Source organism: Carcharhinus amblyrhynchos, chromosome 7 (assembly GCF_965287045.1).
Source record: "Carcharhinus amblyrhynchos chromosome 7, sCarAmb.v2.hapA, whole genome shotgun sequence".
Classification (NCBI taxonomy): Eukaryota; Metazoa; Chordata; class Chondrichthyes; order Carcharhiniformes; family Carcharhinidae; genus Carcharhinus; species Carcharhinus amblyrhynchos.
The window spans coordinates 119290685-119308415 of NC_137330.1; the positions used below are offsets into that span (position 1 = coordinate 119290685).

At 44.6% G+C, this 17731-nt stretch overlaps 1 protein-coding gene across 1 annotated transcript in view; it reads left to right on the top strand.

The window, feature by feature from the left end:
• Positions 1–4589: 4589 nt before the first annotated feature.
• Positions 4590–17731, top strand: part of stum (stum, mechanosensory transduction mediator homolog) — a 58050-nt gene continuing 44908 nt past the window's right edge. Inside the window, exon 1 of the mRNA XM_080193406.1 lies at positions 4590–4829. Within this exon, the coding sequence (XP_080049532.1) occupies positions 4670–4829 (160 nt within the window). The 5' untranslated portion in view covers positions 4590–4669. The remainder of the gene's footprint in view (positions 4830–17731) is intronic.

Sequence of the window (17731 nt, forward strand, 5' to 3'; positions counted from 1 at the left end):
CCGGATGGGATGTACCCCAGGTTACTGTGGGAGGCAAGGGAAGAGATTGCTGAACCTCTGGCGATGATCTTTGCGTCACCAATGGAGACGGGAGTGGTTCTGGAGGATTGCAGATGTGGTTCCTTTATTCAAAAAAGGGAGAAGAGATAGCCCAGGAAATTATAGACCGGTGAGTCTATCCTCAGTGGTTGGTAAGTTGACGGAGAAGATCCTGAGAGATAGGATATATGAACATTTGGAGAGGTATAGTATGATCAAGAACAGTCAGCACGGCTTTGCCAAAGGCAGATCATGTCTTACGAGCCTGATTGAAATTTTTGAGAATGTGTCTAAACACATTGACGAAGGAAGAGCAGTAGATGTGGTTTATCTGGACTTCAAAATTCAAGGCATTTGATAAGGTCCCCCATGCAAGACTTATTGAGAATGTGAGGGGGCATGGGATCCAAGGGGACATTGCTCTGTGGATTCAGAACTGGCTTGCCCACAGAAGGCAAAGAGAGGTTGTAGATGGGTCTTTTTCTGCATGAAGGTCGGTCACCAGTGGTGTGCCCCAGGGATCTGTTCTGGGATCCTTGCCCTTTGTGATTTTTATAAATGACCTGGATGAGGGAGTAGAGGGATGGGTTAGTAAGTTTGCTGATAACACAAAGGTTGGAGATGTTGTGGATAGCGTGGAGGGATGTCAGAAGTTGCAGCGAGACATTGATAGGATGCAAGACTGGGCGGAGAAGTGGCAGATGGACTTCAACCCAGACAAGTGTGTGGTGGTTCATTTTGGCAGGTCAAATAGGGTGACAGATTATAATATTAAGAGTAAGACTCTTGGCAGTGTGGAAGATCAGAAGGATCCTGGGTCTGGGTTCATAGGATGCTCAAAGCAGCTTCGCAGGTAGAGGCTGTTTTGGTTAAGAAGGTGTATGGTATAGTGGCATTCATCAATCAAGGAATTGAGTTTAGGAGTCGGGAGATAATGCTGCAGCTGTATAAGAGCCTGGTCAGATCCCACTTGGAGTACTGTGCTCAATTCAGGTCACCTCATCACTGGAAGGGTGCGGAAGCCATAGAAAGGGTGCAGAGGAGATTTACAAGGATGTTGCCGGGATTGGGTGGCATGCCTTATGAGGATAGGTTGATTGAGCTTGGTCTTTACTCCTTAGAGAGACAAAGGATGAGGGGTGACCTGATAGAAGTGTATAAGATGATGAGAGGTATTGATCGAGTGGATTCTCAGAGGCTTTTTCCCTGGGCTGAGATAGTTGCCACAAGGGGACACAGGTTTAATGTGCTGAGGAGTAGGTACAGAGGAGATGTCAGGGGTAAGTTTTTCACTCAGAGGGTGGTGGGTGCGTGGAATCGGCTGCCGGCAGTGGTGGTGGAGGAGGATTTGATAGGGTCTTTTAAGAGACTTTTGGATAAGTACATGGGACTTAGTAAGATAGTGGGTTATGGTATGCCAAGTAGGTAGGGACATGTTCGGTGCAACTTATAGGCCGAAGGGCCTGTTTGTGCTGTAGTTTTTCTATGTAACAAACAAGTAACCAGCTTAGCCAGCGTCTAGAAGAATAGTGAAATGTGATTTGCCCAGTGACAAGATTAGCAGGCATCTAGAGGAAGATTTGTTCAATAACAAGATTAGTGAGCAGCTAGAGAAATTGAGATATGAATACCGATCAGAGGTCAGTGGGGCTACTCAAAACGATAACTTCTAAAGGCAAGGAATTTGAGACATAGCCAAATCCACAGGGTGAACTATTAAAGTGGCAATGACAGTCTAACTGCTAGCACTCTCACTGGGGAGAAAGGCCCACCCAACAGCCAGACAGGCCACAATCTGCAGAGAACACAGTACTATCTATGATCAGAGCCATGGGGCTGCCAATCAGAAAAAGACCCATTTATGCCAACTCTTTGCTTCCTATCTGCTAACCAGATATTACCTGCAATCCCATGTGCTTTAACTTGATATTATATGACCTTCTACCTTCAACTGCCCCCACCATACTCCTGACATGGGTTGCCCAACATATCAATCAAGAAGCCTCAGCTTTTCAGGCTATTCAGTGTGTCCTGGCCTTTGACTTTTAAAAATCTGGATGTCTTGTTTTTAACATGCATCTATTAATTTCCTGACCTTTCAGGGTTACTTTTTTTTACTGCCTGATCCTTTAACAGTTGCACATTGCTTGCCTCTTTAAGGATGTATTTATTCACTTTGTCCCTCTAAGAGTATATTTGAATGGTTCCTGTTGCTTTAAGAGAATGTGCCCATGCTGCCAACCTTTTCAAGAGCATAATTATTTTCTGCCTGCCCCATTAAGGGAGCATTTATTTTTTGCCTGCTCCTTTAAGGATATGTTTGTATGCTGCTAAATTTGTGCAGATGGCACAAGGTGATTGAGCATGACATAGAATGAGAGCAGATCGTGTGGTTGGAGTAGCTAAAAGCAGGAGAGGAGAAATGTCTGCTTGTCCCTTTAAGGATGCATTTATCCTCTGCCTGCCCTGTTCAGGATATATTTATCCACTGTTTGTCACTTTAAGAGTGTATTTAGAAATATAGGTACTAGAATCAGGAATAGAGATTCGGCTCTTTGAGCCTGCTCCGCCATTCATTTTGGCCATGGCTGATCATCAAATTCAATATCCTGATCCCCCTTCCCCGCTTATCCCTTGATCCCTTTAGCCGCAAGAGCTATGTCTAATTTCTTCTTGAAATCAGAAAACGTTTTGGCCTCAACTACTTTCTGTGGTAGTGAATTCCACACATTCACCACCCTCTGGGTGAAGAAATTTCTCCTCGTCTCAGTTCTAAAAGGTTTACCCCATTCTCCTCAAACTATGACCCCTAGTTCTGGGCTCCCTCACCATTGGGAACATTCTTTCTGAATCTACCCTGTTTAACCCTGTTAGAATTTTATAAGTTTCTATGAGATCCCCTCTCACTCTTCTAAACTCCAGTGAATATAATCCTAACTGAACCAATTTAGTCTGTCCTCATGACAGATCTGCCATCCCAGGAATCAGCCTGGTAAACCTTTGCTGTACTCTCTCTATAGCAAGGATATCCTTTCTCAGACAAGGACACAAAACTACACACAATACTCCAGATGTGGCCTCACCAGTGCCCTATATAATTGTAGCAAAATATTCCTATTCCTATATTCAAACCCTCTCGTTATGAAGGCCAATTTACTATTTGCTTTCTTTACTGCCTGCTGTATCTGGGCATTTCCTTTCAGCTATTGATGCATGACGACTTCAAGGTCTTGTTGAGTATCCACCTTCCCTAATTTGCAGCCATTCAAGTAACAATCTGTCTTCCTAATATTGCTACCAAAGTGGATAACCTCACATTAATCCAATTTATACTGCATCTGCCATAAACATGCCTGTCCAAATCACGTTGAAACAACTCTGCATCCTCCTCCCAGCTCACTTTCCCACCCAACTTTGTATCATCTGCAAATCTGGAGATATGATGTGGATGTGCTGGCGTTGGACTGGGGTAGACACAGTAAAAAGTCTGACAACACCAGGTTTTAGTCCAACCGATTTATTTGATAGTAAACTCACAAGCTTTCGAGGGGACTGCCTCTTCGTCAGGTGAATGGAGAGTTCTGGCCTCGGACAGAGCATATAAAGCACAGACAGTTTAGAGATTACTGATTAGAATGTGAATCTTTACACCTAACCTGCTGTTCAAGTCTTAAAGTGGCCGACAATGTGAGTGGAAGGAGCACTGATCACAGGTTAAAGAGATGTTTATTGTCTCCAGACAGCGCAGTGAGTGAGGTTTTGCAAACCCAGGCAAGTCACGGGGGTTACAGATAGTGCGACATGAACCCAAGACCCCTGTTGAGACCGTCAACAGGGATCTTGGGTTGAGACGGTCTCAACAGGGATCTTGGGTTCATGTCGCACTATCTGTAACTTTTGTGACTTGCCTGGGTTTGCAAAACCTCACTCACTGTGCTGTCTGGAGACAATAAACATCTCTTTAACCTGTGATCAGTGCTCCTTCCACTCACATTGTCGGCCACTTTATGACTTGAACAGCAGGTTAGGTGTAAAGATTCGCATTCTAATCAGTAATCTCTAAACTGTCTGTGCTTTATATGCTCTGTCCGAGGCCAGAACTCTCCATTCACCTGATGAAGAGGCAGTCCCCTGGAAAGCTTGTGAGTTTACTATCAAATAAATCGGTTGGACTGAAACCTGGTGTTGTCAGACTTTTTACTGAATCTGGAGATAATCAGGTCCTTCTTCTTTATTCCCTGTCTGCCCCTCTAAGGGTGTATTTACTCTCTGCCTGCCCCTTTAAGAGCGTATTTACTCTCTGTCTGCCCCTTTAAGGAGGTATTTACCTTCTGTCTGGCTCTTTAAGGATTAGTTACCCCCTGCCTGCCCCTTTAAGGGTGTAGTTACCCCTGCCTGCACCTTTAAGGGTATAGTTGTCTTCTGCATGCCTCTTTAGGGGTGTATTTACCCTCTGCCTGCCCCTTTAAGTGAGTGTTTGCGCCCAGCCCGTCCCATTCAAGCGGCTGGGATCGCTCCGCCCGGCGGCAGCAGCAGCATAAGCACTCGTACTGGCATTGGTTTCCGCAGCCCAAGTGCGGACCGAGGGGCTGAGAGCCGTAGCTCCGTAGCCTCAGCCGGAGCAGGCGACATGGAGGAGCAGGTCAGCGTGACGGGCTTGTCCTCTTCCAGCCGAGGGGTAGTGATCCAGGTCCGGGAGAAGAAGAGCTGTATGCGGGCAGCCATCCCCTACATGCCTTTCCCACTGGCTGTCTTCTGTCTCTTCCTCAACACCTTCATCCCAGGACTGGGTAAGGGCCCTTTAAATCTACAGGACAGGGGCCATCAAACTAATAACAGAACTAACTCTCTAATAGATATCTCTCTCTTCAATATATGTTTCTCTATTTATATATATGTGTACATTATATCTTGTTTAAATGCCTCTTGCATATGTCTCTATATACTCTGATGTATTTGCTTTAATATGTATGTTTTTCTTTTTTATGCTTAGTGTGTGTATATATGTCTCATGCATATGTGTGTCTATATACTTATGTCTCATGTAAATTTCTCTTTTATTCCATGTGTGTCTCTGTGTCTCTTGCATGTATATGTCTCTTTATATGATCTCTAACATATATGTTTATCCTGAATAAAATTTTTCCCTACCTATATCTGTTCCTCTTTTTAATGTGTTCCTGATTGATGTTATGATTTTTGACAGGTGGAATTTTTAGGAATGTATCTAACAAAGTTGCTATCCTCTTGCTAATTTGAATTGTACAAAAGTACTCAATGCCTGTTTGCTCTTGTTTATCACTCTCCGTATCCACTCTGTTTTGTGATTTATTTTCAAATAACTCCTGTCAATTGATAGGAAAATCCCAGCGATGTTGATTTAATGTGAGCGGTGTGTAAGTCTTTTTCCCACAGCCCTAATTCAGACAGTTAGATGATTTTCCCCTCCTCTCTCATCCCTCTGTTAATGTTTCTATTGTTTGAAAGGGGAATGTTATCTTGTTTAATACACTGGCTCCATTACTGAGCTTTTTCCCTTCTTTCAAGAGGCATTCACAGTAGTAATGGATGTTCTCAACCTGTCCAGTCTCTCCCCAGTTAGTAACAAAATAGAATGTTTAAAAGGAACAATCACATTTATTTTACTCTTGCTGGTACAGCTTTCTTATACAATTTTCATTTGCAGTGCTTTAACAGAAGTGACACAAGGAGACTACGTGCTATACACATGCAAGCACTCTCTGCTTTTCTCTCTCTTCCCCTTTTCTTTCTGCTTCCAACTCCCTCTTTCTCATCTCCCTGTCTCTCTTGCTCTCGCTCTTTCCCCCCTTCTCTCCTGACAGTTCAGAGTTGACACACTATGGTTAATTATTCAGACACCTCCCGCTCTGGTTGAGAGATCAGAGAGACTTTTTGATTCACTCGGGTGGAAAATGCTACTCTTTGAGTTTGATATAAATGGCAAACATGGGAGGGGGGGAGAAGGGCATGAAGAGGGTTAGGAGTGTGGGGATTAGTCGGGAGAGGGTGAGGATCATGGAGTGAGTTGAGCATAGGGAGGGAGGCACAGGGCAGCGAGGTTGGGATGGACATGGAGAGAAGATGGGATGAGGCAGGGACAATAGGTGGAGGGGGGTGGTGGAATGAAGGGCATAGATAAACCATGTTCAGTTTCACTCTATTGTCAAGTGGGCAGAAAGTGAGCTGTGGAGGATGGCTGATCCTTGTACAACCTTCAAGGGTAAAAGGCAAAGGGGAGGAAATTGGGGGAGGATTCGGGGATTGAACCTGGATTTAATTTAAAGTGTAACATTGCAGGAATATAAGGAGTGGAACACTGGAAACAAAGAGCTAGCATTGGTGGATGGGCTGAATAGCCTATTGTCCTATAACCTTGGCAATAGTGAAGTTATTGGGAGAGAGGACTGAATTGCGGAGCGAATTGGAAGTGCCAAGGAGAAGTGGAAGGAATTTTTGGGAAGGGAGTGGTTTAGCTGTAATGAGGATTTAAACTGATTTCTTGGAGTGAGGTGTGAAGCAGAACTGCCCCTTCATATCCTTCACTACGTACACACTTGTCACAGAACTGTAAGACTTGTTGCTATAGCAATGCCACTTCTCCGAATAGAATTTATGTTTGACTTGCACATAAAATGGATGATGCACCATGCCTTGCTAAACCTGTGCTTGCCAACTCGGCCATAATGTGGTGAGGGGTTCATGGCACAGCATGGGGGCACAAGGAAATGGCTTGGTGAGGTGCCCTAGGGAGCTTTGGGAAATTTAGCTTATCCTGTAACCCCAAACTCCTTTACTTGTGCCATTATCTAGACTCCGGAATTTATTTGACAGTGATTTCTCACCAAGCAATAATCAGAGTGATCTTTTGTCTAAGGGTACATAGAGTGAAGTTGGTCTGTTTCTGAACTATATGCTCATTCAACCCCACTGCTCCATCCAGTTGGCATTGGGGCCCCTCCAACATCTCTGATCCTGATCAGACCCGATCAGCAGAACCTTCCTGTACCCCTAGCCCTCATGTTTACTATGTGTCTGAACTAGCGGTGAGACACATATTCACTCCAGATAAAGAAGTTTCTGCTCAATTTCCCCTTGGACTTGTATTTATTGCTCCTGGTTCTGCTCTATTCCTTAAATGGCGCCAACTGCTCTACTCCTGCCCTATTATAGCTGTAACGTACATGTATCAGGTCACACCTTGAACTTAAAGAGCCCTAGTCTATTCAAATGTTTCTTCATAATGTTGGCTTACCTCCCAATCTACTATAATCCTCGTGAACCTTCCCTGGTGCCTCTATCCTTTTCATAATATGGAGATCAGAGCTGGTCGCAGTAACCTGGACGTTGACTTCTCCGTCGTTCAATTGTGTGGGTGTGCATGTGCGCAGCTTCCTGTGTGTTCAGGGGATACATCTTTCAGAGATATTGGTATGGTGTTCGTAATACTAAAGATAAAATACTGCGGATGCTGGAAATCTGAAATAAAACAGAAAATTTTGGAGATACTTCGCAGGTCAGACAACATTTGTTGCGGGGGGAGAAAAACAGAGTTGATGTTTCAGTTCAAGACCCTGGGGAAACCACACCTAGAGTATTGCATGCAGTTTTGGTCTCCCTATCTAAGAAAAGAAATACATGCCATAGAGGGAGCTTAGTGGAAGTTCACCAGGCTGATAGGACAGTCCCACCAATCCCATTATGAGGAGAGATTGGTTCAACTGGGCCTGTATTCACAAGGGTCTCAAAAGATGAGAGGCAATCTGATTGAAACATATAAAACTTTAACAGGGCTGGACAGACTAGATGCAGGGAGGTTATTTCCCCTGACTGGGGAATCTAGAACTGGGGGACACAGTCACAGGACACAGGATAGACCATTTAGGATTGAGATGAGGAAATATTTCTTCACTCAAAAGGTAGTGAACCTTTGGAATTCTCTACCACAGAAGGCTGTGAAGGCCAACTTGCTGAATATATTCATGAGGGAGATTTTTTTTTTCACTTTTAGTGGCATCACAGGGTATGGGGAGAAAGCAGGAATATAGCATTGAGCTAGGGAATCAGTCATGGTCATACTGAATGGTGGAGCTGGTTCGAAGGGCTGAATGGCCTACCCTTGCTCTCAGTTTCTGCATTTGTTTTAATGGGTCACAGACCTGAGAAGTTAATTCAGTTTCTCTCTCTGCAGATGCTGCCCGAATGGTAAGTATTTCCAACAATAGCTATAATATAAATGTTAATTGTTAATGGCACTCGAGCTTTCTGAGTCAGGGTTCAAATCACGCTGTAGACACTTGAATATATCATCCAGGATAATGTTGTGGATAGTCTGCATTGGGTGTGATGTTAAACCAAGGCCTGACCTACCCTCTCAGGTGGATGAAGCACTTGAGATCAGGAACCTCACTTCTGCATCTGTGTCCCAGTAATGCGCACCTTGCGTCATATAGTAAATATCGCACTTTGTTACAGATGTTCAAAATGTTTTATTTTTGTTCTCGTTCTTGAAGGAAGATAGAGTCAGCTGGACTCTGAGGTTGAGCTGCCACCAGCAATTTACATCTCCCTAAAATCAACTGGACTGATAGACTATAGGGTTTAAAGTGCCAGGTCTGAACAGTAGTGTTTAAAGGGACAGGCACGAGGCCCAGGCTAGGTTAGCAGTGGCAAAATCAGCTTGGATCTGCTATCTTGTGGGTGAACCTCTGTATTGTTGTTTCTGGCAGTTTGTAAAATTGTTGACCCTGAGTGCATTCCTTGCCCTGGCTTCAAATTATTCTTTAAATGTGCCATCTCCTACCATATATAAAGGGATTTATTTCTGTAATGGTTATCTTTTCAGAATTCCTCATCTCAGAAACAAATCTGAAGCTACCCATATTTGGACAAAGAAAATAGAAGGTCTGCATTGAAGGCTGTGAGGCAGAATTGCTCAGTTCCCCAGAGAGAAAGGCTGTAATATCTAACTCCCTCTCAAATCACCCGTAACCCAGTTCCCTAGAGAGAAGGGCTGTAATATCCAATTCCATCTCAAATCACTCGTAACTCAGCTCCTCAGAGAAACAGGACCATAATATACAATTCTCTGTCATAATCCATCTTCCCAGGCAGACAGAACCGTAATGCTAAACTGTCTCTCTTAAATCACCCATAACCCATCTCCTCGGAGAGACAGCACCATGATGCCCACCTCTCTCCCAAATCTGTCATAACCCAGCTCTCAGGACAGGCAACCCATAATGCCCAAAGCTTTCTTGCATTCTCTCTCATCACTCTCAGCTTTGGAAGTTTCTTTGGGGACTCACTGAGGATGAATTCAATAGGAGAGCTGTAACATATTGGTTATGTTGCTGGAGTAGTAATTCAGAGGTCTCAACTAATTAACATAAGTTCAAGTGCCATTATGACAGCTGGGGAAATTTTGAAACTAATTAAATAAATCTGGAATAGACACAGCTCAAACACTGCTCCTAGTTTTGTGGCCAACATTACTGATATCAGATTGCATTAAGAACCCACTGGGTTTGCTGTTATTTAGGAAAGGAAATTTCCCCCTTGCCCTGCGTGTGACTCCAGACCCATAGCAATGCAGTTGACCCTAACAGCTGCTTTAGAACATAGAACATTACAGCGCAGTACAGGCCCTTCGACCCTCGATGTTGCGCCAACCAGTGGAACCAATCTAATGACCCTCTAACCTAAACTATTCCAATGTTAACCATATGTCTATCCACTGACCATTTGAACGCCCTTAAAGTTGGCGAGTCCACAACTGCTGCAGACAGGGCATTCCACGACCTTACTACCCTCTAAGTAAAGAACCTACCTCTGACATCCGTCCTATAATTACCACCCCTTAATTTAAAGCTATGTCCCCTTGTATTAGCCATCACCATCCGAGGAAAAAGACTCTCACTGTCCACCCTATCCAATCCTTTGATCATCTTGTATGCCTCAATCAAGCCACCTCGTAACCTTCTTCTCTCCAATGAAAATAACCTCAAGTCCCTCAGTTTTTCCTCATAAGACCTTCCCACCATACCAGGCAACATCCTGGTAAACCTCCTCTGCACCCTTTCCAATGCCTCCACATCTTTCTTATAATGCGGCGACCAGAACTGTACGCAATATTCCAAGTGCGGCCGCACCAGAGTTTTGTACAGTTGTAACATGACCTCACGGCTCTGAAATTCAATACCTCTACCAGTAAAAGCTAACACACCGTACGCCTTCTTAACAACCTTATCAACCTGGGTGCCAACTTGCAGGTAGCTATGCACATGTACCCCGAGATCTCTCTGCTCGTCAACACTACTAAGAGTCTTTCCATTAGCCCTATATTCTGTACTCCTGTTATTCTTACCAAAGTGAATCACCTCACACTTTTCTGTATTAAACTCCATCTGCCACCTCTCGGCCCAGCTCTGCAGCTTATCTATGTCCCTCTGCAAACTGTAACATCCATCCTCACTGTCTACAACTCCTCCAACTTTGTGTCGTCAGCAAATTTACTAATCCATCCTTCTACACCCTCATCTAGGTCATTTATAAAAATGACAAACAGCAGTGGCCCCAAAACAGATCCTTGAGGTACACCACTTGTAACTGAACTCCAGGTTGAATATTTCCCATCAACCACCACCCTCTGTCTTCTATCACATAAGAACATAAGAAATAGGAGCAGGAGTAGGCCATCTAGCCCTTCGAGCCTGCCCCGCCATTCAATAAGATCATGGCTGATCTGTTGTGGCTCAGTTCCACTTTCCCGCCCTCTCCCCATAACCCTTAATCCCCTCTCTTATCAAGAACCCATCAACCCGCTTCTTAAAAATATTTAGCGAGGCAGCCTCCACCACTTCAACGGGCAGAGAATTCCAGAGATTCACCACCCTTTGAGTGAAGAAGTTCCTCCTCAACTCCGTTCTAAACCGCCTCCCCTTTATCTTGAGGCTGTGCCCCCTAGTCCTACTGTCTTTTTTGAGCGGGAAGAGTCTCTCCACCTCTATCCTATCCATCCCATTCATCATCTTGTACGTCTCAATGAGATCTCCCCTCATTCTTCTAAACTCTAACGAGTACAAGCCTAGTTTATTCAGCCTCTCCTCATAGCTCAATCCCCTCAACTCCGGTATCAGCCTAGTAAACCTCCTCTGCACTCCCTCCAGGGCCAAAATATCCTTGCGCAGGTGCGGCGCCCAAAACTGCACACAGTACTCCAGCTGCGGCCTCACCAATGCCCTATACAGCTAGCCAATTCCTGATCCAAACTGCTAAATCACCCTCAATCCCATGCATCTGCATTTTCTGCAATAGCCTACCATGGGGAACCTTATCAAACGCTTTGCTAAAATCCATATACACCATGTCAACTGCCTTACCCTTATCCACCTCTTTGGTCACCTTTTCAAAAAACTCGATAAGGTTTGTGAGGCACGACCTAGCCTTCACAAAACCGTGTTGACTATCCCTAATCAATTTATTTCCCTCTAGATGATTATAAATCCTATCCCTTATAATTCTTTCCAAAACTTTGCCCACAACAGAAGTAAGGCTCACTGGTCTATAATTCCCAGGATGGTCTCTACTCCCCTTCTTGAACAAGGGGACAACATTTGCTATCCTCCAGTCTTCCGGCACTGTACCTGAAACCAATGACGACATGAAGATCAAAGCCAAAGGCTCTGCAATCTCCTCCCTAGCCTCCCAGAGAATCCTAGGGTAAATCTCATCCGGCCCAGGAGACATATCTATTTTCACACTTTTAAGAATTGCCAACATCTCCTCCTTATGTACCTCAATCCCGTCTAGTCTCCTACCTGGTTTCGCAGTATTCTCCTCGACTACACTGACTTTTTCCTGCGTGCACACAGACGAAAAATACTCATTCAGTGCCTCTCCTATCTCTTAAGGCTCCACGCACAACTTCCCACTGCTGTCTCTGACTGGCCCTAATCTTGCCCTAACCAATCTTTTACTCTTGACATACCTGTAGAAAGCTTTAGGCTTTTCCTTGATCCTACCCGCCAAAGTCTTCTCATGTCCTCTTCTAGCTCTTCTTAACTCTCTCTTTAGCTCCTTCCTGGCTAATTTATAACTCTCCAGTGCCCTAACTGAGCCTTCACGTCTCATCTTTACGTAAGCCTCCTTCTTCCTCTTCACCAGAGATTCAACTTCCTTGGTACACCACGGTTCCCTCGCTCGACCACTTCCTCCCTGCCTGACAGGTACATATTTATCAAGGACTCGCAGTAGCTGCTCCTTGAATAAGCTCCACATTTCAGATGTTCCCAGCCCCTGCAATTTCCTACTCCACCCTACGTATCCTAAATCTCACCTAATAGCCTCATAATTACCTTTCCCCCAGCTATAACATCTGCCCTTCGGTATATGCCTATCCCTTTCCATCACTAAGGTAAACGTAACCGAATTGTGGTCACTATCACCAAAGTGCTCACCTACCTTCAAGTCTAACACCTGGTCTGGTTCATTACCCAGTACCAAATCCAATGTAGCATAGAACATAGAACATAGAACACTACAGCGCAGAACAGGCCCCTCGGCCCACGATGTTGCGCCGACCAGTTAAAAAACAATGACCCACTAACCTAAACCAATCCCTTTTCGTCCATAAACCTATCCACGGATCTCTTAAACGCCCCCAAACTAGGCACATTTACAACTGCAGCAGGCAGGGCATTCCAATCCCTCACCACCCTCTGGGTAAAGAACCTACCCCTGACATCCGTCCTATAACTACCCCCCCTTAATTTAAAGCCATGCCCCCTCGTGCTAGCTTTCTCCATCCGAGGAAAAAGGCTATCACTATCCACCCTATCTAAACCTCTAATCATCTTATATGTTTCAATAAGATCCCCTCTTAGCCGCCTTCTTTCTAGCGAAAACAACCCCAAATCCCTCAGTCTCTCCTCATAGGACCTCCCCTCCATACCAGGCAACATCCTGGTAAACCTCCTCTGCACCCTCTCCAAAGCCTCCACGTCCTTCCTGTAATGTGGGGACCAGAACTGCACACAATACTCCAAGTGCGGCCGCACCAGAGTTGTGTACAGTTGCAACATGACGCTGCGACTCCTAAATTCAATCCCCCTACCAACAAATGCCAAGACACCGTATGCCTTCTTAACAATCTTATCTACTTGATTCCCAACTTTCAGGGATCTATGTACACATACACCTAGATCCCTCTGTTCATCCACACTATTCGAAGTCCTCCCATTAGCCCTATACTCAACACATCTGTTATTCCTACCAAAGTGAATTACCTCACACTTCTCCGCATTAAACTCCATCCGCCACCTCTCGGCCCAGCTCTGCAGCTCTAGCCTCACCTCTTGTTGGCCTATCTACATACTGTGTCATGAAACCTTCCTGCACACATTGGACAAAAACTGACCCCTCTAACGTGCTTGAACTATAGCTTTTCCAATCGATATTTGTAAAGTTAAAGTCCCCCATAACAACTACCCTGTTACTTTCGCACCTATCCAGGATCATCTTTGCAATCCTTTCCTCTACATCTCTGGAACTTTTTGGAGGCCTATAAAAAAAACTCCCAACTGTGTGATCTCTCCTTTCCTGTTTCTAATCTCAGCCCACACTACCTCAATTGACAGGTCCACATCAAACGTCCTTTCTGCCACCGTAATACTGTCCTTGACTAACAATGCCACGCCTCTCCCTCTTCTACCACCTTCTCTGCTCTGACCGAAACATCTGAACCCCAGAACCTGCAACAACCATTCCCATCCCTGCTCTATCCATGTCTCTGTAATGGCCACAACATTGAAGTCCCAGGTACCAATCCAGGCTGCAAGTTCGTCCACCTTATTGCGTATGCTCCTCGCATTAAAGTATACGCACTTCAAACCACCCTCCCGCCTGCCAATACACTGCTGTGACCTAGAAACCTTATCCATGACCTATTCAAGAGGACAGCCCCCAGCTGAACAACTAGCCAAAGTAATCTCAGAATCCAAACAAACTGGTAGAGAACAAATGTGACGTAAAAATAAATGTCTTCACACAGGAAGGCTGAGAGAACGAGACAATGTGAAATGTAATGTGCCAGAGGCTCCAGGAAGTGTTTAATAAATGTTTACTTGGTTATGGACCGCACTAAAGGATGTAGAGAAAAATGGAGGGATTTGAGATCAGGAGGACTAAGAACTGCTTTGGGTGAGAAGATGGCCACTCCTGTCCCTATCTGGCAATGTTAATCGTTCTTCATGGGAGTTGAGACTGGGAAACTAGAACCTTGTGCTTCATCACTCTTCCCATACTCCTTTATCCCCTTTTCCCTTTGCATCTGCAGTCTTCCCATTCCTGTGTCCCAATCTCTCCCCTCTCTCTCCCTCTCTCTTTCCTTTTAAACCAGTGACCTAACCTTTGAACATCAGAGCTGACGAAGGGTCATCCAGACTCGCAACATTGGCTCTATTCTCTCCGTAAAAAGTCTGACAACACCAGGTTTTAGTCCAACCTATTTATTTGATAATATACTCACAAGCTTTCGAGGGGACTGCCTCTTCGTCAGGTGAATGGAGAGTTCTGGCCTCAGACAGAGCATATAAAGCACAGACAGTTTAGAGATTACTGATTAAAATGCGAATCCTTACACCTAACCTGCTGTTCAAGACCTGAAGTGGCTGATAATGTGAGTGGAAGGAGCACTGATCACAGTTTAAAGAGATGTGTATTGTCTCCAGACAGTACAGTAAGTGAGGTTTTGCAAACCCAGGCAAGTCACGGGGGTTACAGATAGTGCGACATGAACCCAAGATCCCTGTTGAGACCGTCCTCATGTGTGCGGAACTTGGCTATCAGTCTCTGTTCAGCGACTCTGCGCTGTCGTGTGTCGTGAAGGCCGCCTTGGAGAATGCTTACCCGAAGGTCAGAGGCTGAATGCCCGTGACCACTGAAGTGTTCGCCAACAGGAAGGGAACAGTGTTGCCTGGTGACTGTCGAGCGATGTTCATTCATCCGTTGTCGTAGCGTCTGCATGGTCTCCCCAATGTACCATGCTTCGGGACATCCTTTCTTGCAACGTATCAGGTAGACAATGTTGGCCGAGTTGCTCTCCTCACAGATGCTGTCAGACTTGCAGAGATTCGGGGAATCAGTCTGGTAAAACTTCGCTGGACTCCCTCAGTAGCAAGAATGCCCTTCCTCAGACTGGAAGAACAAAACTGCACATAGTACTCAAACTGTGACCTCATCAAGGCCCTGTATAACTGCAGCTGACATCCCTACTCTTTTACTCCAAGTAGGGTGGTGGAAGCAGACACGCTGGCATCGTTTAAGACTTACCTGGATAGTCACATGAGCAGCCTGGGAATGGAGGGATACAAACGAATGGTCTAGTTGGACCAATGTGCAGCACAGGCTTGGGGGCCGAACGGCCTGTTTCCTGTGCTGTATTGTGCCTTGTTCTTTGTACTCAAATCCTCTTGACCATCATGCTATTAGCTTCCCTCACCTCCTACTGTACCCACATGCCAACTTTAAATAACTATTCCACCATGACACCCAGGTCATCTTGCACTTCCCCTTTTCCTAAACCAGCACCATTCAGATAATAATCTTCCTTTCTGTTTTTCCCCCAAGTGGATAACCTCATATTTATCAACATTATATTGTGTTTGCTCAGTTAGCCTGTCCAAGTCACCCTGCAGTCTCTTAGCATCCTCCTCTCAGCACTTAGCCACCCAAGCAGTATTGTCTCTAAATTTCGAGATATTGCATTCAGTTCCTTCATCCAAGTCATTCATGTAATTATGAATAGCTGGGAACCCAGCACTGAACCCTGTGGCACCCCATTGATCACTGCCTGCCACTCTGAAAAGGACCCATTTATTCCCACTCTCTGCTTCCTGTCTGCCAACCAGTTCTCAATCCATGCCATGTCATACCAATATCATGAACTTTAATTTTCAGTTCCTCCTTCATGCTAGATCTTCTTCCCCTCGTATTTCTGGAAGGTTATTTGTTTCATCCTTCGTGAAGACAGAAGTATTTGTTCAGCTGGTCTGCCATCTCTTTGCCAATTATGAATTCACCTGATTCTAACTGTAAGGTACCTACATTTGTCTTCATCAGTCTTTTTCTCTTCCCATATCTAGCTTTCGCGTCAGTTTTTGTGTTTTTTGTAAGCTTACCCTCGCATTCTATTTTCCCCTTCTGAGTTAAACCCTTTGTCCCTCTTTGCTGGATTTTAAATTTCTCCCAGTCCTCAGGTTTGCTGCTTTTTCTATTCAATTTAAATGCCTCCTCTTTGGCATTAACGCTATCCCTGATTTCCCTTGTTAGCCATGGTTGAGCCATCTTCCCCATTTTAGTCTTACATCAGACAGGGGTGTACAGTTGTTGAAGTTCATCCATGTATTCTTTAAATGTCTGCCATTGCCTATCCTCTTTCAACCCCTTAGGTATCCTTTCCCAGCTCATCTTAGCCAGTGCACATCTCGTACCATCAAAATTAGCTTTCCTTAAATTCAGGACCCTAGTCTCAGACTTTTCACTCCATCCTAGTGAAGAATTCTGCCATATTATGATCATGCTTCCCAAAGGATCTTGCACCAAAAGATTGCTAATTAATCCTCTCTCATTGCACAATACCCAGTCTCGGAAGGCTTCCTCTCTAGTTAGTTCCTTGACATATTGGTCGAGAAAACCGTTCCATATACATTCCAGGAAATCCTCCTCCATCGCATATCGTCAGTTTGGTGAGTCCAATCAATATGCAAATTGAAGTCATCCATAATAACTGCTGTACCCTTACTGCACGCATCTCTAATTTCCTTCTTGATGCCTCCCCAACCTCACTACTACTGTTTGGTAGTCTTTGATTTTGATCTGATTTATTATTGTCACATGTATTAACATACAATGAAAATACTGCTTCTTGTGCAGTATACAGACAAAGCATACTGTTCATAGAGAAGGAAACGAGCGAGTGCAGAATGTAGTGTTACCGTCATAGCTAGGGTGTAGAGAAAGATCAGCTTAGTCTGAGGTAGGTCCATTCAAAAGTCTGAAGTGCAGCAGGGAAGAAGGTGTTCTGTACACAACTCCCTCTAATGTTTTTGTCCTTTGGTATTCCACAGCTCCACCCATACAGATTCCACATCATCCAGGCTAATGTCTGTTCTTATTATTGCGTTAATCTCTGCTTTAATCAGCAACAGTACCCATACCTTTTCCTTTCCCTCTGTCTTTCCTGAATATTAAATACCCTTAGATGTTGAGTTACTATCTCTTGGTCTCTGTGATCCTAATTATGTCATATCCGTTAATAACTGTCTGCGCAGCTCATTCAGCCACCTTATTACAAATGCCCCTCGCATTGAGATACAGCCTTCAGGCTTGTTTTCTTGTAATTATTGCCCTCTTAGAACTATGATATAATTTTTTTACTTTTGTCTTTGGTTTCTCTGCCTTCCACTTTTCCTCTTACTGCCTTTTGTTTCTCTTCCCACTTTCTGTTCCCTCTGACTTCCTGCATCAGTTCCTGTCCCCCTGCCACATTAATTTAAACCCTCCCCAATAGCATTTGCACCATCCCTCAAGCCACCTATCCATTTTAGCTATCCGAACATTCTTACTCTGACTAGCATGTGGCACTGGTAGCAATCCTGAGAGTACAAAGAACAAT